The sequence below is a fragment of the Mytilus californianus genome, unplaced genomic scaffold (genome assembly GCF_021869535.1).
Source record: "Mytilus californianus isolate M0D057914Y unplaced genomic scaffold, xbMytCali1.0.p SCAF_6, whole genome shotgun sequence".
NCBI classification, from domain to species: Eukaryota; Metazoa; Mollusca; class Bivalvia; order Mytilida; family Mytilidae; genus Mytilus; species Mytilus californianus.
Window position 1 is genome coordinate 51290581 of NW_026262712.1, and position 23868 is coordinate 51314448.

General features: G+C 31.4%; 1 protein-coding gene across 1 annotated transcript in view; it reads left to right on the top strand.

Annotated features, from left to right (window-relative positions):
- Positions 1-18847, top strand: part of LOC127704431 (HORMA domain-containing protein 1-like) — a 65061-nt gene extending 46214 nt beyond the window's left edge. Inside the window, exons 17-21 of the mRNA XM_052208476.1 lie at positions 1514-1622; positions 3177-3233; positions 4768-4869; positions 5915-5995; positions 17813-18847. Coding sequence (XP_052064436.1) covers positions 1514-1622; positions 3177-3233; positions 4768-4869; positions 5915-5995; positions 17813-17923 — 460 coding nt within the window. The 3' untranslated portion in view covers positions 17924-18847. The remainder of the gene's footprint in view (positions 1-1513; positions 1623-3176; positions 3234-4767; positions 4870-5914; positions 5996-17812) is intronic.
- The last annotated feature ends 5021 nt before the right edge of the window (positions 18848-23868 follow it).

The window sequence follows — 23868 nt, forward strand, 5'->3', positions numbered from 1 at the left end:
GTCGTCCGTTAACTTTTACAAAAATCTTCTCCTCTGAAACTACTTAGCCAAATTTAACCAAACTTGGCCACAATCATCATTGGGGTATCTAGTTTAAAAAATGTGTCCGGTGACCCGGCCAATTAATCAAGATGGCCGCCATGGCTAAAAATAGAACATAGGGGTAAAATGTAGATTTTGGCTTATATCTCTGAAACCAAAGCATTTAGAGCAAATCTGACATAGGGTAAAATTGTTCATCAGGTCAAGATCTATCTGAACAACCCGTTGTTGGGTTGCTGCACCTGAATTGGTAATTTTAAGGAAATTTTGCCGTTTTTGGTTATTATCTTGAATATGATAATAGATAGAGATAAACTGTAAACAGCAATAATGTTCAGCAAAGTAAGATCTACAAATAAGTTTACTTGACCAAAATGGTCAGTTGACCCCTTAAGGAGTTATTGCCCTTTATAGTCAATTTTTAACAATTTTTGTAAATTTTTGTAATCTTTTACAAAAATCTTCTCCTCTGAAACTACTAATACAAATTTAACCAAACTTGTCCACAATCATCATTAGGGTATCTAGTTTAAAAAATGTGTCCGATGACCCCACCCGCGAACCAAGATGGCCGACATGGCTAAAAAATAGTACATAGGGTAAAATGCAGTTTTTGAAACCAAAGCATTTAGAGCAAATCTGATGAGGATAAAATTGTTCATTATGTCAAGATCTATCTGCCCTGAAATTTTTAGACCAATCAGGCAACACGTTGTTGGGTTGCTGCCCCTGAATTGGTAATTTTAAGAAAATTTTGCAGCTTTTGGTTATTATCTTGAATATTATTATAGGTAGAGATAAACTGTAAACAGCAATAATGTACAGCAAAGTAAGATCTACAAATAAGTCAGCATGACCAAAATTGTCAATTGACCCCTTAAGGAGTTATTGCCTTTTATAGTCAATTTTTTACAATTTTCATAAATTTTGTAAATTTTTGTAAATTTTTACAAAATATTTTCCACTGTAACTACTGGGCCAAGTTCATTATAGATAGAGATAATTGTAAGCAGCAAGAATGTTCAGTAATGTAAGATCTACAAACACATCACCATCACACAATTTTGTCATGAATCCATCTGTGTCCTTTGTTTAATATGCACATAGACCAAGGTGAGCGACACAGGCTCTTTAGAGCCTCTAGTTTGGTTTCTAGAAAAGATATCCTTTCAGAAATAAATACAGTGAACATATCATTGGGAGACGGATTTATAAAAGTTTTTCCTTAATTGTTTCTGAATCCTATATTTGAATTCTATGTAAAATTGTACTTTTTCATTGTTATAATTTTTCATTAATAAATACTGTTTAAACTAACATATCAGTGATTAAGTTTTATATAAACTATTAAAATCATCATTAATTTTTATTACTTAGGTTTTTATTGTTACAATGTTATATGATTTCATGTTATTAGGTTTCTACAGAAAGAAGTGTTTTCAATACTTTCTAATAAATTTTAAACTTTTAGGCTTGGAAAAATTGTTGACAAGGAGAAAGTGAAAATAGATGGTTTCAAGAAATATCTAACAAAAAAGACAACAGAGAAACCTACAATTGACACAAATATGAATGAAGAGGTAAACTGTCTATACAGTCAAACCTGTCTATGAAAGATGCTCAAGATAAGATACAGCAGTGCCCTTTATAAACAGCTGCCCATCAAATCATGGTTGATAGAGATGACATAAGAAATTTTTATATGATCTAAAATCTGATATGAAGTACTAGATGCATAATTTGAAATCTAAGAGTGTTCAAAACAAAATATTGGAAATCCAAACAGTGTAGATATCTAGGAAACATTGTATCACTTTAAACTGAACTATATTTGAAAATATTTTAACAAATCAATTTCTTGTTTTGAGATGTATTAATGATATATTTAATAAAAAAAATGTTTTTTTATGACATCTCAATTAAAGTTCTGTCTTTTACTTTTTTTAATACCCTGACTGTAGGAGTGAGGGCTATAATGCAATCAGGGCTGTTCCAGAATGATTGTGTTGGGGATGGGAGGCACTCAAATTAATTAACTGTGGGTGGTTGTATTTACCATAGAATTTTGTTAGAACTATAAGTAAAAAATAAAAATTTTATATTATGGGTGGTTGTGGTCTAAAAAAATGCCTCCAATGCCCCCTTTCCTGCAATGGTTATATTAAATATTCACAATTTTGTTGCTGTTGTATTGTCTCTAAATCATCGTTAAACTGATGGGTTTCCTGGTGATAAAGAATAAGATACTGAGGTGTCAATAAAACGTAGGAAACAAAGGACATGTCCAAAAGACAGACAACAGTCCATAAAGAAGTTAAATTTTATCTGGGGTAACCCCTTAAAATTTTGAAAGCATTTCTACCTGTCATGAATTCAAGGTCCAGTTTGATTGCCACTGTTGCTGCAATTATTCATCTATCAAGTTTTGCACCATTGAAAATATTAATGTTAATGGTTTCCTGATAATAATGTTTCTTTATTTTAAGTTTGCATCATACAAAAAAAAACACATTTGCTACGATCTTGTAATTTTGTAGCATCAATACACACCATTATATGCAGCAGTCTTCACGATAAACTTTTAAATCTACAGGCCCAAAGCTGAATTTTACGAAAATTTTAGATAGATTATATTGGCTTGTAGAGATGATTTTTACAGGCCCTACAGTATTTTTACAAGACTGGGCTGGTGGGCCTGTGGTTGAGCGCATGACTGATGCAACTAGAGTTAGATTTAATATCACTTTTCTGTCAACAGTGGGATAAGGAGTATCTGTTGTCTGTGCCAACTTAATACTTTAATTGCTGCATATATCTGTTTGGTCTTCTTTGTTTTGATAATACCCTATCAGAGTTCATGAAATCTTTTTTTCCCTGTTCATATCCTTGAAGAAAGTCTGTTGGTCCTTAATATTATTTCTATTGCAAAATACCAAAATTGTGTCAGTCCTTTGCAAAATTTTGTTGGTCAAAAACTTCCACTTTTTGAGAACTCTATGTCACTGTCAATACATAGTTTAAGTTCAAATGTAAAGTGTATTTCTTCATTGTAGATGCCATATATTTTACAGAAAATCATTGATATATAATCAGTTCAAATATCACTATGAAGAAACTTTATTCATGTTTTTCAGACTGAAGATGATGGAGAATTTAAAAAGCCTCTGCAGAAGAAAGATATAAACAAATCTGTATGTAGACTTTTGTTGACAGTTTTAGTAATAAAAATACAAAGTCTTTGTAAGAATCAGACAATTTGAATAAAAATTAAAACATGGTCAGAAAAAAAAAGCCAACCTAATCATGCTTTTTTGAAGTTACCATCATCCTGAGTTAAAAATGGTGCGTCTTTCATTTCTGTATGTCTGGTAATTCTAAATAACTCAAGATAAGTGTTGGTTAAAATGATAGCAGATTACGGAGTTATCTCCCCTAAAATGTTAATTTCCAGTGCATTTGAACCAAATTATATCTTCTATTACCAGAACAGGAAAAGGAAATAAATGTTATTTTCAAGCATTACTACATATAAGGAACTGAAATTAATGTAAACTGGAGTGGGTTTTTGTCATTTTTTCATCACTGCCTAATTGTTAGGCAGATTGGCACTTAAAAGTCTGGTTTGAACCGTAGTTTATATAAAAATATTCCATTCTGAATACATTTTGTCTGGTTGAGGTATATTTAACTTGTAAAAAGTTACTTTTTGGTCGGGTTGCAGTAGACCTGTTTATAGTACATGTATAGTGATGACTTCTTGCTGGAAAAAGCAGGCATCTATTTTAATTGACTCCTACAGTTTTCAAATCACATCCTTGAAACTTTACAGAAAGGATACTCGCATATAAAACTTGTGCACTTGCTATTGATGAAATAGTTTAAAAGTTACCCCAATTTTCAGCAAATAAACAGGATTCAGATTTTGTGTTTTCAAATCTCACAAATATCAACCCAGATTCCTGAAACTTCACAGAATGATTCTATATACACGAATATGTACTTAGGCCTGTTCCAGAATTAAATGCATGGGAGGCACTTTTTTAGACCCAAGGCTACTATTTCGTTTTATTTATGATTCTTACAAAATTCTAAGGAAAATGCAACCACATATATTTAACTAATTTGAGTGCCTCCCATCTGCCCCACTGTCAATTTTGGAACAGCCCTTAGAAGGTTTAATGCATGGTTGAAAAGATTAGGTTCCTCAGTGGTGATGCAGAACTTTAATAGTACTAGCAATTGAAAATCATCCTCGAGACATTTTACATGTTTATTTAACATGCTTTTCATAATGCAGAAAATATTTTGTTTCTTCATTTGTAATTTTCTTTAAAAAAAAAAGACTGAGCATTGTAGATAAAATAATGGATATAGATTTAACTAGTTTCACAATAAGCAACTGAAGAAACAAGTTTTGGATAACCAAAACTACTTTGAGACACTGAGAGCAAGAAGGAACAAAAAAATATTTAAAGTTACTGGCTATATTATAGATTTAATATGTTGTAAAAACATATCCATAGTATTTGAATTTAACAAATCTGTCAGTTATGGGTTAATTAAAGTATGAAAATGAAAATCACTGAGGATATTATCTGAACCTGCAAACGCAAAAAAAATGTTTTTGACCCAGTTACACTTTCATTGACATCTTTAATAGGTCCTTCTACTTGATAAAAATGAAATAGGATTTACAATGTTGAATTGAAAAATTAAAACTTTCAGATAGAACAGCTTTCTGCCATGACAGAAGATATTGAATTATCTAGACCAAAGAAAAAGGGAAGAAGGGGTAAAAAACAAAAGGAAACCAAGGAGAATATAGAGGTACATTAATGTTCAGAGTTTTGTGTGCTTTTGATACATAACAAAACAATCCACACAGAATTGAAACACTTGAATGTAAAATCACTTCAATATACATTTTTGTACTATTTTGACCTAAAATTTTTTACACAAATTTATTTAACAGAACTTTCCTATTTCATTCTTTAAACAGAAAATGTAAACATGTTGTATTCAAAAGAAACTTTTTATATAACAGTTGGCAAATTCTTTTTTAATTTAACTGGTCCACTGAAACAAATTTTTCAGGTTTTTGAGTCAACCAGTCATTGTTCCAAATTCTTACTATACATGCTTTACCAAGAAGCAGCAAATACCAATTTTCAAGTCTTTTGTTGATCAAGTTTGAAATTGATTGTCACAAATTTCCATTATTTAGGCAAACCCCAAACCTCTGACACAGTCCTTAGCTGATAAACAGTATATGAATATAACACTCATTTATTTATTGAACAGTTTTTTGTTGTTGAAAAATTAGGGATTAAGGCTTTACATATAATTTAAAAGTATTGTGAATAAAAACTGTTCTGTTAAAACATACACGAAAGGCACTTTGAAAATGAAGTACCCATCTACAGAGTCAATTTTAGAATTTTGCTTACATTTTCACTATATGTAACAGTACTCATCTATAGATGAGATTTAATAGTGCCCTCCGTTGGTCCCAAGTATGTTTTTATGAAACAGGGGGTATTTAGTTAAATATATTATTAATCCAAATAAAAATACTATTGGACATATGCATCCTATAGGGTACTGATTAATTGTAATTCCACAACATGCCAATGTGGTGTTGGATTACAGCTGGGGCTCGTCTGCCTCTCGGACGTCAATCCATATTTGGTCAGGAGACTGACTGAAACCAATGGGAAGGTGGCTCTCATGGTGACCATCTCACATGACTAATTAAGAATTTGTTTGCAAGCAAAGTAGCCTTAATGTTAATCTCTACAGACTGAGTTATTTCGGTGAATTAGTTTGTTTCCTCGCTATTGATAATTTTTTGGCAAATTTCTTTTATCTTCAGGTGGAATCAGCTGTTGTTCATCCCTGCCAGGAAAATGAACCAAAGAAAAGCAGAAAAAGGGCTATTTCAAATGTTGATGAGGTAATTTGAACAATAAAGACCAGATAATTGGGTACTTCAAAAACCATTGATAGTCAAATAAAATACAAACACCACAGCCAAAAGTAAAATGTTAAAAATGAACACTCCACAAAACACTAAACTTAAAACTTTAAAACAATGCACAAATATAGAATATTTAAAGATGTATATATAATATCTTGATAAATGATGTTTTTTTTTTAAAATGAAGATTGATTATAATACATGAAATTACGGAATAAAAAGATAGGTCTGTGTGCTTTCTCTGGAATAACAAATAAGATTTTGAGTTGGAAAAAAGTAGTCATCAAGACTTCCAAAACTGTTGTATTTTCCTTACTTGATCACACATAAGCTTTACAATTTGTTTTTTGTTTCAATTGGCAAAAAGCATTCTTAATGGAAAAGCAACCTTGCTATTAGAAATAGGGTTTAGATGAAACTTGGAATATATTTATAGCTTTTATTTAAACGTCTTTAACAACATTGAAATACTTATTATGGAAAGGCTAAGCATTTTTTTCCCTTTGATACAAATTAATTTACCCATCATACATGTAAATTGTAATCTATTTTTTTTCAAAATTGCAAAAAAAAATAAAGGTTGGCCATATTAGTCCTTCATATGTGCCAGTAATTTATTGAGTTGTAAAATAAACTCTTAAAAGTGTAAATAGATATACCTACTGTGCTACATACTTACTCTTTAAAAAAAAATGGGAGAGTTGTAATCAAATAAAAAGATTTACACATATATTTCAATTATTTATCATTTTAATTTTTGATACTAAATAAAATTAAAATGTAAGTTATTTCCATTTCTGTTTATGCATATGTATAATACAGTTCTTTTTCAAATTTGATTTATTTAAGTATATAAAACATTGCAGTACAATTGTTTCATGTTGCAGCACAAAAGATGATTGACACGCTTACTACAGTGCTATCAAAAAATCCTGGGGAGAACACTTAACTAGTAGTTGTCATTGTATAGTATATTTTTACTTTTCCTAATAACATAAGCAGTTCATTTTTTAAAAAGGTAAAATTATTTTGGCATGATCATGGAATATTCCATAAAAGTAAAGTCTATTTTTGAAGTGGATACATTTAACTGTAAAATGGACTGTCCCACAAAGTTTAGTCCATTTCAAATAGGTATATGTAAACAAGAATGGTATGTTCCTTAGCAGTCCAGTTCATTAAATAAATCTGAACACTGTTTTATCACTCATAACCCTTTTTTAAAAGTTATAACAAGATAATGAGTAGACATTTAGATAACTATTTGGTCCTTTAATCATTCAATCATAAGTGAACAATTTTTAATGAACAAATTTCAGTCTATTTCATATGCTTGTGCCCATAATCTGGACTTGTGTTCACTGGTGAATACAGTTTGTGATCTGTTTATCAGATACTTAAGAATTTGTCAGTGATGTGAACATACTAGTTATTCTCAGTGAAGAGAACACTTTAAAGGCTCCCTATTTTTATTCTTTAAAGAGACTTTTTATAATCAGTTTCTACATTGTTCAGTTGAAACTTAGTTATACAAATAATAGTCTGTTGACAGTTGTCAGTCGTCCACGTCAGTTATATATAACTTTTCTTTAAAAATCTTCTCCCCTTAAACAGCAATGGATTGAAACTAATTTTTTTCTGCTTTATCTGTAGAATGTCAATGTGAATTTTGTTGAGGTAGATCAACCAACATGGCTGTCAAAAAATAGAACAGTTGTCAAAGTGCAACTATTGTCCAATATCTCGAAAAGCTATAGCAATAAGGGAAAAAGTAACAAGCTCTATCTACTTGTAAATTTTAGAAAAATCAGTTGACCTGTTTTTTGAGTTATTGCCCCTGAGATGTTTATTATACCCGACACCCTTTTTGCATCGGGTATAATGTTTTTGACCCGTCTGTCTGTCCGTCCGTCCGTCAGTCCTGTTCTTGTCATCGCAACTCCTCTGAAACCACACAACAGAATTTCATGAAACTTTATAGATAATAAGGACATACTATGTAGATGTGCATTTCGACAGGAAATTATGATTCAATTTTTTTTCTAGGAGTTATGCCCCTTTGCACTTATTGGCCTCAATAAACTACTGCAACAGTTTGTCATCGCAACTCCTCTGAAACTACAAAGCAGAATTTCATGAAACTTTGTAGATAATAAGGACATACTATGTAGATGTGCATATCTACATGAAATTATGATTCAATTTTTTTTCTAGGAGTTATGCCCCTTTGAACTTATTAGCCTTAATATACTACAGTCCGTCAGTCCTGTTTTTGTCATCGCAACTCCTCTGAAATCACACAACAGAATTTCTGGAAACTTTGTAGATAATAAGGACATACTATGTAGACCTGCATATCGACAGGAAATTATGATTCTATTTTTTTTTCTAGGAGTTATGCCCCTTTGCACTTATTCGCCTTAATATACTACTGCAACAGTTTGTCATCGCAACTCCTCTGAAACTACACAACAGAATTTCATGAAACTTTGTAGATAATAAGGACATACTATCTAGATGTGCATATCAACAGGATATTATGATTCAATTTTTTTTCTAGGAGTTATGCTCCTTTGCACTTATTGGCCTCAATAAACTACTGCAACAGTTTGTCATCGCAACTCCTCTGAAACTACAAAGCAGAATTTCATGAAACTTTGTAGATAATAAGGACATACTATGTAGATGTGCATGTCAACATGAAATTATGATTCAATTTTTTTTCTAGGAGTTATGCCCCTTTGAACTTATTAGCCTCAATATACTACAGTCTGTCAGTCCTGTTCTTGTCATTGCAACTCCTCTGAAACCACACAACAGAATTTCTGGAAACTTTGTAGATAATAAGGACATACTATATAGACCTGCATATCGACAGGAAATTATGATTCTATTTTTTTTTCTAGGAGTTGTGCCCCTTTGCACTTATTCGCCTTAATATACTACTGCAACAGTTTGTCATCGCAACTCCTCTGAAACTACACAACAGAATTTCATGAAACTTTGTAGATAATAAGGACATACTATCTAGATGTGCATATCAACAGGAAATTATGATTCATTTTTTTTTCTAGGAGTTATGCCCCTTTGAACTTATTGGCCTCAATATACTACAGTCCATCAGTCCTGTTCTTGTCATCGCAACTCCTCTGAAACCACACAACAGAATTTCTTGAAACTTTGTAGATAATAAGGACATACTATGTAGAAGTGCATATTGTGATTCAATTTTTTTTTCTAGGAGTTATGCCCCTTTGCACTTATTCGCCTCAATATACAACTGCAACAGTTTGTCATCGCAACTCCTCTGAAACTACTCAACAGAATTTCATGAAACTTTGTAGATAATAAGGACATACTATGTAGACGTGCATATCGACAGGAAATTATGATTCAATTTTTTTTTCTAGGAGTTATGCCCCTTTGAACTTATTGGCCTCAATATACTACAGTCCATCAGTCCTGTTCTTGTCATTGCAACTCCTCTGAAACCACACAACAGAATTTCATGAAACTTTGTAGATACATACTATGTAGACGTACACTGGGGCCTCAAATTTGCTAAATTATTCTGCTGTTGCTGTGAATATGGAATATTTAGTACATTTTTAGGATAGGACACATTATTGTTAGTTTTATTGAGGTATTTCTAGCTTGGATTTTTTTTTTGCTGCGGCCACAAAAAAGCAAATTCAGGTGTTACGGCTTACTTTTGGGTTATGGACAGGACAAAAACACCCCAACAACAATATTCATCAAGGATCTAGGAGTTTCAATGACTGAGAACAGACTACACGAATGAATTTTATTTTTACAGGACATTCGGTCTGGTAAACAACCTAGCTTTACCAGACCGAATGAAATTTTACCTGACCAATTTTTTTTTACATCTAATTGTATATTATCTGACAAAATACAACAATCTTATGACTTATTGTGCCCTACTCCTCTCCAAAATGCACAAAAACAAAATCATGTGACAAAGAGTGTATACATGTATTTTGATGAAAGTTGTGCACAATTGCTTGAATGCATTTCAGTGATAAAGTGATGTCATATTTTATTGGATTTTGACATGAAAATTATTTGTGAACTAAAAATTTTGAGTTTCTGTATAAAATATTTCCTGTATCTTCTTTCATTTTCATATATCTTTTGGTTTTCAATTCTAGTGTTTATATTTCATAGCTGTATTTTGTGAACCTGCTTGGATTTTTTTTATGTTTCTATTGTATTTGATCGGCAAACCCGGAAATTGACCTTATCCGTTCCCGGAATCTGATCCGGTATTGTTTATATTTCCGGTTGATGGCAGCCATTGTTGTTTTTGTCAGTCAGATATGTTTTTACTCGGATTTACACATTACTTGTATGCGATTTTCGGCATAAAGCTAGCGGTTGAACAAAATAAACATCGCTGTCATGAATAATAAAGATGAGAATGAATTTTGAGATCGTTTGGGAATTTGGTCCCAAAATTGGGAAAAATGTAGGGTTTTTAAAAAAATCCACGAAAAATATAACACCGGACATTCGGACCGGGATTTAACAAAATTTTACCAGACCGATCCATTATTCACCGGATTTGTCCGACGGTCCGACGTATTTCGTGTAGTTTGTGAGAAGAGTAAATATAAGCACTAATAAACAATTTAAATTACAAATATGTATATATTATGAATTTATTTTGCATTCAGGGCTTTAAGTACACTATGCATACTGTAAACTGTGAATTTATGCTGAGTCATCATAATTGAGGCCCAGGATTTTCTCAATCTTCATGAAATATTTATAAAACTTTATATTTGAGTTAATTTCATTAAAATCTCTGACATAAACCAGATTTGGTGAAATTCTATGTGTTCTCTTTTTTCACCCAATATAGGTTGCACTTCTGTAAATATAGACAATGCAATTTCCCATAGGAAGTCCCTTAGCAGCTAAAGCTGTGCCAATTTTACTTTGAAGTTTCGTAAAAAATTATATCCTACTTTTTTATTCAAAGGTCAAAACATAGGGCTGTGCGGCATATTTTCAACATTTATATGCCCTGAACTTCTAAGAGTTTAAACTTATACTAAAATTCTGTACTATCCCTACCTACACTTTGGGTGTCCCTCAGAATTCAATTATCCCCGCTACCATCTGTTTTTATACTGGTAACATTCTCAAGTTATTTCTCTATGAGATGAAACATAGAGATCATATCTGGAAACCAGTACGTAAACAAAATTAAATATCTATGAATATTATATATCTCCCCAAAAGAGGCGTGGCTTGTGAAACAGCTGTATTTACAAAGTGCAACCTATAGGAATTGGGTTAAAAATGTAGATTGAATCAACATTGCAAGTTCTATCTACCTGAGAAAATTTCAGAAAATCTGGGACCTTATATGGAGTTTTTTTCCCTGAAATGTAATCAGTCTGCACTATTAGCCACTAGTCCGATGTCCAAGACTAGTATAAAAATTTTATACGGACTAGTAAATATTTGGAAAATTTTGACTAGACACTTAAGAAAAATGTCAGAATATTGGTCTTAGGACTAGTAGTCGGAAAAGATTTTGGTGCAGACTGTGTAATTTTTACCAATGTTAACAGTTTTTTACTGTTATCTTTAAAACTATAGGAGCTAGTTCAAAAGTGTAAAGTGCATAAATGATCGACACGATAAGATCACTACAAACCAGTAAAAGTCTGAAATGGCCTATATCTGTACTCGACTGTACTGATTTTTACTCGACCAGTCTGAATTGGTCTGAAATTTACTTGATAATACTCGACTGTAGTCTGAATCTTACTTAACAGTCTGAACTTGTACTCGACCAGTACTTAACCATTTTATACGCGTCTGAACCATGCTCGACCTAGTCTGAACCATACTCGACCTAGTCTGAACCATACTCGACCTAGTCTGAACCATACTCGACCAAGTCTTAACCAACCTAGACCTATTTTTTGTATCTATCTATTGTATTTCATCAATTTAGGAACTGTTTTTAACAACAGCTATTTCCCCTGGCTAGAAATTTGAACAACAATTTGAAATTAAAAATGTATTCAATATAGCATTGAAACCAAAATTTCACAATAAACATAATATAACTTCATCACCATATTCATCAACACTTATATACATACATATATATCACCTTTAAAATTAAAATAAAACAAGCTGATCAAATAATCTCAAAACTGAATTGTGACTAATATTTTCAATGGTATTCAAAAATTTTTGAATGTTTCAGATATATTTTATGGTTACTGGAACATTTTCACCATTAACTTAAGCCTTGTATAGATTTATGGTGTCAGTTGAGTTTAGTTAATAATGCAGTGAACATTTTTTTTATTAAAATATATATAAAATAGTATATAAAGCAACTTAATAAATTTTAAAAAATGACACCTTTGTTTTGTTAAACCAAGAATTTAATATAATCATGATTATAGAACTTCCATAGTAATCCTGTGATAAACTTTTAAAAAAGGAAATGTGTTCAAAGTTACAGTAAAAATTTATTTCAATTAAATTTAAATTATTTTTGTCAAAATTAAAGACATGGCATATAAGATGCACTTTAATAAGGTTTAATTACCTCAGTACATGTGTGTTTTACAGATAAAAAGAAAGCTTTATTTTTCTTCAACTCGTGTATTACTTATCTAGTGAATTCAAAAGTCCTTGCGATTTAAGTTTCACAGGATGTTGCAATTTTGAATGAATGTTATTTAGAATTTAATACTCTCTGACCAGGTGTGATCTTTTTCATGAGTTTGCCCGAAGCAGGAGGTATTACTTTATACTTTACCACTAATCAGAAGAACAATTTTATTAATTTCTTTAATATTTATCCCTTTTTGATATATATTGTATATAATATATCCCAAATTATTATAATAGATATATTTCTAAAATAAGGTTAAACAATTTCAGTGATTTTGTTACCTCATTAAAAAGATAATTATATAACTATTGTACATTTTTTGTATGTAACCATGAAACCTATGTAGTTTTTATTTAGGAATTTAGGAAAATTAATTTAAAAAAAAAAAAAACACATGCCAAATAAGAAGCACCTTAATAAGGTTTAATTACCCTCAGTATAGGTGTGGTTTTTAGGTAAAAGAAAATCTTTTTTTAACAAAACTCTAAAACTTTAAAATTAATATAATTAAATTATTATATAAGATAATTTGATTTAACTATCTCTATTCGATAAATCTGAGAATCATGTAAGAATGTAAAAATCTGTTTTTATAATATATCTTTATTTTATTGTGGCTGTTGTCATGTCAGTTAAAAAGAAATTTATTTTAACAGTTTAAATTTAGAAAAAGTAGAGGTCATTTGGTCAAGTATGGTTCAGACTGGTCGAGTATTGTTCAGACCTTTGGTCGAGTATGGTTTAGACTGAAAAAAATAGGTGGAGTACAGGTCGAGAATGGGTTAAGACTGTTTCAGACTGGTCGAGTAATAGTTCAGACTATTTTCAATGGCAAAGATAAGGGTCAAGTACAAATCAGTACAGTCGAGTATGGTTAAGACTGGGGTCGAGTAATGTCGAGTAAAATTCAGACCAATTCAGACTGGTCGAGTAAAAATCAGTACAGTCGAGTACAGATATAGGCCATTTCAGACTTTTACTGGTTTATAGTGGATGTATGCTCTGAAAATTTGAGAAAAATCAAACTTCTGTTTGGATTTTATCTATTTTGGCAGATTTTTGCAGCAAACTGGAATATATAAGAGATAGGTTATGATCTATCTACCCTAAATTTCAGAAAACTTTGTCAACCTGTTTTGAGTTATAGCCTCTGAAATATCATTATTTTCAATTTTTCACAGTTTTTTGCTGTTATCTTTAAAATTATAGAACCTAGGTTGAAAGTGTAAATTGCAAAAACAATAAAGGTCAATTATTGTGTTCATAACAAACAGCAAAACCATAAGTAATGAACTAGTTGTTGTAATTGTATAGTGTATTTTTACTTGTCTTACTAATTTTTTTTAAAAGTTAAATTTTTCAAGTGAATGGTATATCCCATATTACAGTAGTTTATTTTTGTAAGTGGATACATTCAGCTGTGAAATAGACTGTCCCATAAAGCTTAGTCCATTTTACATAGGTATATCTAAACAAGAATGGTATATCCCTAAACAGCCAAGTTCATTAAATAAATATGAATACTGTTTTATCACTCATCACCATTTTTAAAAAAGTACTAACACATTGTGACAACTGTTTAATCATAATAATCATTCAATTAGGAGTTAAGAATGAAATAATCGTTCAAGTAGGATTGAGTTAACAATTTTCATTGAACAACTTTCAGTCCCTATGATAATTTGTACCTAAAATCTAAACTTGTGCTCACAGGTGAGTGGTGAATACAGTTTGTGTTCTGTTTGTCAGATACCTTTAAGTATTGCCAGTGATGGGAACATAGTTGTACTCAGTGAAGTGAACATTTTACAGTGACTTTCTAAATATCACCATCTACATTGTTCAGTTAGATCTTAGTAAAGTTACTGGAATAATATTATTTGCACTAATGAATCTTTTGAACATACACCACATACCATAGCCACATACAAATATTATAGGTCATGCAGTTATAGTAACTAACGATAAATGCAAATTTTGAGCATACATTTAATGTATGCAATGAACAATTTAATACTTAAATATATTTTTGTAAGCTTAGATGAAATTTCATTGAACTTACCTCCACAAAGGAACTTCAGCTTATATTGAATTTTTTGGGGAAAATATATAGCCTTAAACACTTGAAATCAGACCTGCCAACTATCCCGATTTTGGCGGTATCATCCCGTTTTTTATGCCTCAACCAGAATCCTGATGTCGGGATCGTAAAACAAGTCAAAAACCCCATTTTCACAAAATTCACTCGAAAAAATTGTTGGTTGTCGATTTTGAAGTGTTTCTGATCAATTTCTATCAATCTATAATTTTACCTGGTGACATATTTATGACAAGTTTACGACCCAAGCTAATCAACGGTCACAACAGGTGTCATAATTTGTTTTTACAGGTAATCTGCTTATCCGATAGGTCATAATGATCCTCAAAATTGATTAATTTGTAAATAGAATTGGTCAGTCGGCATTTCAATTTTAATCAAATTATCATACGATCACAATTTGCAACGTTTACCGTAGTTTCATGACAAAAACGTAATTAAGTGAGAGACAAAAACTGTTATAAACTTATTAGGAAACATCGTCTATCTTGAAATTTGTTAACATTTTTGAAATTCATCAGATGTGTTTCTGTCCAGTTCTGAATTAAAATTGATGCCATATTGTATTCACTTCTACTGTGTATAAGCCTCCACCGGTAGAAGCACCTCTGAATACCAAGAAAGATAACTCAAAATTTATCCATTTTCTCATTACTGATAGACTTAACTCAAGAACTGTCTCCATCCTTCTAACTTTAGGACATTTAGGTTTAGGTCTTGAGTCATGGTGCAAAGATTAGAAGGTCTTTGGAGAGGAAAAGGGGGGGGGGGGGGGGGGTGTTTTCCTTTTGTATTCTTTATTTTTTAGACCATTTTTCTCTATTCTTAAGTTATTTTGCCAATTAATAAGTACAAGAAATGAAAAAAAAAAGCCTTATCAGCTCATCATCAGTATACCAAAGAAAAAAGAAGAGATATGAGACTATTGTCAGTGCACACAGAAACGTGGCGCAAAAATTGTAACCCTTAAAAATCTGGTCGTGCACTAAAACTCCCATGGAGATTTTCAAAAGTTGGCAGGTCTGATGAAATACATAGCATGAAAGTTTCCAGTGGTTTAGCTTCCATTGATGGTTTTGACATTGTACCATTCAAGAGTTAAGGCCCTTTCTTACATGTACCTTCAACGTTGGGTTTTCTACAGTTTCCTGATAATGATAATACCCCTTGACCAAATCTTCTGAAACTTCAACACAATGTCTTGGACCACAAAAAACAGGTCAAGTTGTATTATGATGATTTTGACATTTACCGATCACAAGTGATGCCTCTTACTATCTTAAATATTTGATTTGTATTTAATTTCCCCATGACGGTACCCTAGACACAGAAACAGTTGAATATCATTAAATAAATAATTACAGCAATCCCTAAAGTGTTGTTGCTATAAGAGTCTTTACACTTGTGTGTTTTATTGTAATAAGTCTGCATACCCTGAGGTATCTACTTTAGAAATTGTATCTTGTTGAATATTGGTCCGGGTACACAGTTATCGTCCTTTGATTTTCGTTGTCCACGAATATAGTCCCTAGTGTGGACAGTGTGTTACTTGTCGATTTTTTTTATACCCCTTCCAAATTTATTTCTCCATGTTTTATGACTCAAATAGTAAGTAGGGGGGTGAAATGACACTGTAAAAAAAATTTGGGTCATGAATTTTAAAGTAAAGTACTGATTTGGTCCAGCTGAAAAATGTTAAAATTTAGCACTTCGGAAGCTGTCAAAAGATTTGAAGACCCCCTTAACATGAAATTGTCCATATTTTGAGTTAGAGCCGATGAAGTTTTCTATAATTTTAATATAATTTGTCCCAAAAGTAGTACAACACACTGTAAAAATATTATTGAGAAAGCGCAGGTGGGATTTTTTTAATTTTCATTTATTGTCTAAAAGAAATGCACTACGAAATAACTGTGTACTCGGACCTATTTACAAGGCGTGAATATTCACTGTTGTCCATAAATATTGAAAATGTGCAGTAGCCAGGATTTTGACTTCTTAATTATTATTTTTTCAATTTGATTGTAATTACCTGTTGTTGAACTTGATCAATTTTTGGAAATTTGCCATATATAGGAGACAGTGTTAATCTCAAACTCCTCTTACAATTTAAAAAGAATTTTTATTTTGCAGTAAAGTTGTACTTTAAATGGAATTATTCTTGTAGAAAAGATTTTGATTTTCTGCAACTTTTCTCAAAGTATTTTATACTCTAAAAGTCCTAAAATCTTAATTATCTGAGTAAATTTGATTAAATCCTTCAAGTGTCACATTATTTTTCATGGATACAGAAAAAAACCCCAGAAATTAAAGATTTATAAACTTTTAACAAGCAACGAATAAAATGGGTGCATTTAATATCGAAAACAAGATTGGAATTATGAAATTATGACTGGTTTCATAGATTTTTTGTATGTCCATATATATACATGTGTATTCCAATTTCAAACACTACAATAAGATGCACTAGAATATAAATTACAAATGGTATCATTATATAATATTTATCTTGGCCATCTGTCATAGGTTAATTACTGTTAATTCAGAAAATTTTGCATGCATCTATTATTGCGATTGTTGAATAATGGACAAAAATGTGAGATTAATTATTGCGATTTGTGGAAATGCTGCATATATACACATAAGTAATGCTACCAACTTTTTCTCAAGCTTGTGACATTTTGTCTTGGAAGCAATTTAAGACAAAGCAATCCTACATTTTGTTATTAACAGAGTCAACATTTAGGTTCATTCTATCATTACTTTCTAAAAGTAATTATATATATATATATATTTCTTTAAATTTCTGTATCCATGTTCTATGTTTGGGGCATACCGTAAAAGTATTTTCTATCTTGTGTGAGCTGTAAATGCAAAAAATTTAGACTTAAAATAATACCCATTTACTATGTATTGTAGGAATTTACTTCATATAAACCGGGTCCTTTCCATTTCATTTTATTAATAACAGTATAATGTATTTTATATATTACATATTTAATTGAAAAAAGTTTCTTCTTTTCAGACTGAGTTTGATTTAGCCGATAGTCAGATGGATAGTCAAGATTTCATGGAGGACAAGAATAGTTCAAAAAAGAAGAAAGCTAGTATTGTGACCAAGGCAATCATGGTTTAATACTGTTGACAAATAACATTGTATGAATTTAAATATGTTGATTATGTTCAATTTACATTGTTATAAAAGTGAAATATTTTGTAACTGAGCCTGTGGGGACAATGGATATCAAAACTGTGAAAAAAAAATTTGTGGAGGCGAGACTTAGCCATGCTGTTTCTGGCGGCATCAAACAATTGTTAAGGTTAAAAAACTACCCTTAAAAAAAAAAAAAAAACACCAAAAATTTTAATTTCAGTTTCACATCATCTGTTTAGTTCCATTGTCATCATCTATTGCTATATACTATCAAGGAATTGTATGTTTAAATATACAATTCCTTGATACTATCAGCAGAATCTTGTGAGGAAAGGTAACCAACATATTTTAAGATGCAGCCTATTTTACAATCTTTTGTCTAATAATAAAAGATCCTGAAATATTTAAAGCCCATTGGTTTCTGTTATTTAGGAATTGTTCTTCTGAATTTCTCAAATGTTGGGAAATAGGCAAGATTTTAGTATTGGATCTTCATGACTTATTGCTGTTAATGCTGATGTTTTGTGATAAAATCAGTTGGAATTGTTGTATGGTTTTCTGTGCTAAGGTCATGTCATATATTTATCAAGGAATGTAAAATCTTAAAATGGGAGAAAACTTTTCAGACAACATGGTTGTATGCCACAGGGCAGTTTACACACAAATTTGATTGTCTGTTCCATAATGAAGTTCAGCTTCATCTAGGTCACATGTTTTTTTCCATATCTGTGATTGATTATTTACTAGTTATCATCTTGTATCAGGATTTTATACAAGTGTTGTTAATTTATATTTATTAATAATGTTACTAATTTGATTTTCTTAAATGATAGCGGACAATGTTTATATTATCTTATTGATTCACTGATTGTGTTTTGAAAGTTGAAATAAAAAACATTAATGTTGCAGGTATTTTTTGTGTCATTCCTTTTTCACTTTTATATATTCAAGATGAAAAAATTGCATTTTCTTTAAAAATCTTATTATTAAGCTGAAACTACTGACCTAAAGTGCACATCAAAAGTTTTCAGTTATTATTCAGTATTTTTTTTAAAGTTTCAAGTTTAATTTATAAATATGTTTTTAAGAAAAATGTACCTGAAAGGAACATAGCCTGCCCTCAACAGATTGTGGAGTTGCAGCCGCGACTTGCCCCTAAAAATGGTTGGAAAAAAAAAGAATCTTGCTATGAAATATACTTCCAGATGAGGGGTCATGCTCTCTGGAAGTTTTTCTTATAGAATGGAACAAATTGTTCTGAATTTTCGCCTCTTATTTCTTATAAATCTTTTGCAATTGTTGAATTAAATTTTATTTTCCATAAATAACATGTCTGATCATGTTGTGACTACAGTTAAGTGTGATATGAAATTGCTCAACCTTATCAATAAAGATTGGAAATAATTTGTTGTATAATTGTAAACTGTAGTAATTTATAAGATGATGTTTTTTTTGTTAACGCTCAGTTGAAAATATTTTGATGGTAATCATTATATTTGTCTAAATTTGAGTTCTTCACAGTAACATGTCTGGACTGAAGAGAGAAGACAACAACTATGGGACAATCAAAAATCATCTTTTCAATAGAAACGGGCAAAACCATGACCCACCAATTTTAACAGTTTCTTTATGAGCTCTAATACAAATCCAGGTTGATTAAAAGTTTGGTTGAATTGCTTGCAAATTTTGTTTGGATGTTTGCTGAAACATTGTTGTTGAGATTGACATCAGAAAATAATATATAGATGGAGTTTCATTCTGTTTACAATATACAACTATTCGATTGGACAATGCCTATTATCATGTATTGTGTCTTGTTGGGCACTTGACTTTCAAACAAGACAATACCCAGTCTTTAAAGTTTGTGGAGAATTTGATATTGGAAAATGAAGTGGCATATTTGCAGTTCTAAAACTTGCAATTCCACCAATTGATCAAGTTTTATTTTATTGAAGGTTAGTTAAGGAGTAGTTGTTTATCTTAGATTTACAATTCCTAAGGTTAGTGTTTTCTGTCAATAAAAGGAATAAAACTTCTTTTTTCTTTTTATTTGGGAAAAAAATTCAAATTGCACATGTTGATATGTTCAAAGACATTAATTAAAAAAAAATGGAAGTTCTATAAACATGAATCATTTTGGGAATAGCAAACTTAATGAGCCCTAGGTCATGATTGATATTTTAGTCTTAGATGCATGATTTTTATCAGTTGTTATTGGCTTTGAACTAGCTGTCAGTAACTGCGAGTACTCTCAGATCTGTACTTAGTGTCTTTTTTGTTGTTGAGATGTATAAGTAACCGGCCACGTCCGGTCTGTGTTTTTTTAGATGTATTTATGCTTTGTATCGATCTGATGAGTTCAGCCCTTTTCAATTGATTTTTATACGACCGCAAAAAAATTTTTGTGGTCGTATATTGGTAAGACATTGGCGTCATCGTCGTCGTAAGAAGACACATTAGTTTTCGCACTCTAACTTTAGTTTAAGTGAATGGATCTCCATGAAATTTTACCATAAGGTTCAATACCACAAAAGGAAGGTGGGGATTGATTTTGGGGGTTATGGTACCCACAGTTAAGGAATTGGGGGCCAAAAAGGGGCCAAAATAAGTTTTTTTGTAACTTCCAGACATAACTTGTGTGTAAGTGTATGGATCTCTCTGACATTGTTCCACAAGGTTTCATATTACAAAGGGAATGCTGGGATTGATTTTGGGGGTAATTGCCTCCAAATTTTAGGAATTAGGGGTCAAAAAGGGGAAAAAAACAAGCATTTTTCTAGTTTCATGACAATAACTTGTGTGTAAGTGTATGGATCTTTATGAAATTGTACTACAAGGTTCCATATCACAAAGGGAAAGCTGGAATTGAGTTTGGGGGTAATTGCCCAAAAAGTTTAGAAATAAGGGGCCAAAAATAAGCATTTTTCTAGTTTCCAGACAATAACTTGTGTTCAAATGTATGGATCTCTCTGAAATTGTACTGCAAGGTACCATACCACAAAGGGAAGGCTGGGATTGATTTTGGGGGTAATTCCCTCAAAATATTAGTAATAAGGGGCCATAAAAGGGCAAAAAAACAAGCATTTTTCTAGTTTCAGGACAATAACTTGTGTGTAAGTGTATGGATCTTTATGAAATTGTACTGCAAGGTTCCATATCACAAAGGAAAAGCTGGGTTGGAGTTTGGGGGTAATTGTCCTAAACGTTTAGGAATTTGGGGCCAAAAAGAGGCAAAAAAAACAAGCATTTTTCTAGTTTCCAGACAATAACTTGTGTTCAAGTGTATGGATCTCTCTGAAATTGTTCTGCAAGGTACCATACCACAAAGGGAAAGCTGGGATTGAGTTTGGGGGTGATGAATCATAAGGGGGTTCAAAAAATTGGGGGGGATTTTTTTTTCATTTTTTTTTTCTATAAAATTTTCCATTTTAAATTGGTTATTTCTGATTTATATATAAAAGCAAATAATAATGATATGGTTTGAATAGGTAAATTAAAATTTTTTAAGTTCTTAGACCACTTTTATTCTGTGTAAGAAACCTATGCTGTGTCAAATATTTGATTACAATCCAAATTCAGTGCTGTATCAAGCTTGAATGTTGTGTCCATACTTGCCCCAACTGTTCAGGGTTCGACCTCTGCGATCGTATCAATCTGCGCCCCCAGAGGAGCATTTTATTATTGTTTGTTCTTGTGTTGTACTGTTACATCACTGTCCCAGGTTAGGGGAGGGTTGGTGCCTTTAAACTAGGTTAGCCCCACCACATTCTGTATGTGCCTGTCCCAAGTCAGGAGCCTGTAATTCAGTGGTTGTTGTTTGTTGCTGTATATCAGTTTTGTTTTTCGTTCATTATTTTGTACATAAAATTCAGGCCGTTAGTTTTCTCGTTTGAATTGTTTTACATTTGTCATTTCGGGGCCTTTTAAAGCTGACTATGCGGTTTGGGTTTTGCTCATTGTTAAAGGCCATACGGTGACCTATAGTTGTTAATTTCTGTCATTTGGTCTCTTGTGGAGAGTTGTCTCATTGGCAATCGTTCCAAATCTTCTCATATTTAAAAAAATTAAGTCTTTCAAAAATTTATTATCTAATAGACTAGGATAATTTATAAATGGATTATAAAAATTAAGCATCACAGCACAGTTTAAATGTCACTTTTAGCTCACCTGACCAAAAGAGCCATGTGAGCTTTTGCCATCACTTTGTGTCTTGTCTGTCGTCCCTAAAGTTTCTTCAAAAATCTTCTCTGAAATTGGGTGATGGATTGAAAGTAAAAATTGTCTGTTTTAGGTTGTCTACTCGAGATTTTTTGTCCAGATTGTTCAACTAACATGGACACAGCATCTAAAATAGAACAAGGGCCAAACTACAGTTTTGGCTAATACCTCTAAAACTATAGCTATTAGAGAAAATCAATGAAGGTAAAACTGGCCAACAAGTTCTTTAGAATTCAACCCTGAAAAATAAAAAAAATCCGTCCAACTGTTTCTGAATTATTGCCCCTGAAATTTTGATTTTGAACTTTTTGGCATTTCCTTGCCATTGTTTCAAAAAACTATAGGAGCTAGGTTTAAAGTGTAAAATGCAAAAATAACCAGTATAATCAGACGAATGTAGGAAAAAAAGTCACAGGAAAAAAGGTCACAGGAAATAAAGTCGCAATGAAAAAAATAAGTAAATGTAATATATTAAATTTTTGAATTTACATGTATATACTTTTTAATTGATTTTTATTAAGATGTAGGCAGGAACATATATATGCATTTTATGTCTCTATTATATGGAAAAAGTCAGAGGAAAATTATTTGAAATTGCAAATCATATCAACTGAATAGTGTAATTTCATTTCAGCATCTTTAAATGTTAGAATACAGGGGTATAAGGTATTTCAATGTTTATATTTATAGCAATTGAATAAATTTTTTTAAAACAATTCAACAGACGGACGGTTATTAACTAATAAACTGGCTTCAGTTAACTACTTACATTTCCTGTCAATCGACTTCTGTCTGAACAGATTAACTCTTAAAAAACCTTAAATTTATTTAGAGTTTAATAATTTGTCATTTATTCACTTCTGAAAGTTATGTATAACTTTAAAACAAGAGAAAAGCAAAGAAATACAATATAGCATTTATACAAAAATGGACATTATTCCCAACCAGATTTGTGACTTTTTTTCCTACATTTAGAAAATGTGTGACTTTTTTTTTTCAGTGACTTATTTCCCTACCAAATTTGTGACTTTTTTTCCTGTGACCTTTTTTACCATTTACCAACCAGACGTATCCACCCTTAAAATAAAAGAAGAAAAATCTCACTCCTTGAAATGGAGTTGTTGACCCTGAAGCATCGTTTTTTCCCTCCATTTTTAGCATTTTCTAGCTGGTGAAAACTAAAAAATTATAGAAATATTGTGTGTGTTCTGTTTTGGAGCTATTACCCCTGTAATAATATTTTTTGCAGTTTTTGGAGGTTAAAAATGTAAGCTGGAAAAGGGTTCAGCAAGACCAGATTTATCTACCCTGAAAATTTGAGAAAAATATGTTGACCTGTTATGGAGTCATTGCCTATGAAATAATCAATTTTTGCAGTCGTTGGCATTTATCGTGTAACAAATATAGGAGCTACGTTAATAGTAACTGCAAACATGATCAGCACGACAAAGATGTATTAACCCTCAAATTTCAGATACATATGTCTTCCTCATTTTTACTCTTTTTTTGTTTGCACAGTTTTGACTTATTGAAAAAGTGCCTCTTGTTAATCTGCTGTTACTATAACGTGAAAATTTGATTTCTTGTAAAATAATTGTTAATAAGTGAAATTTTGCTCTTTTAATCACACTTATTCTATTAGATAATGTTACTCGCATTGGTTTAATGTAAACTTGAAATTCTATGATTTGAGAGAAAAAAAATGACTT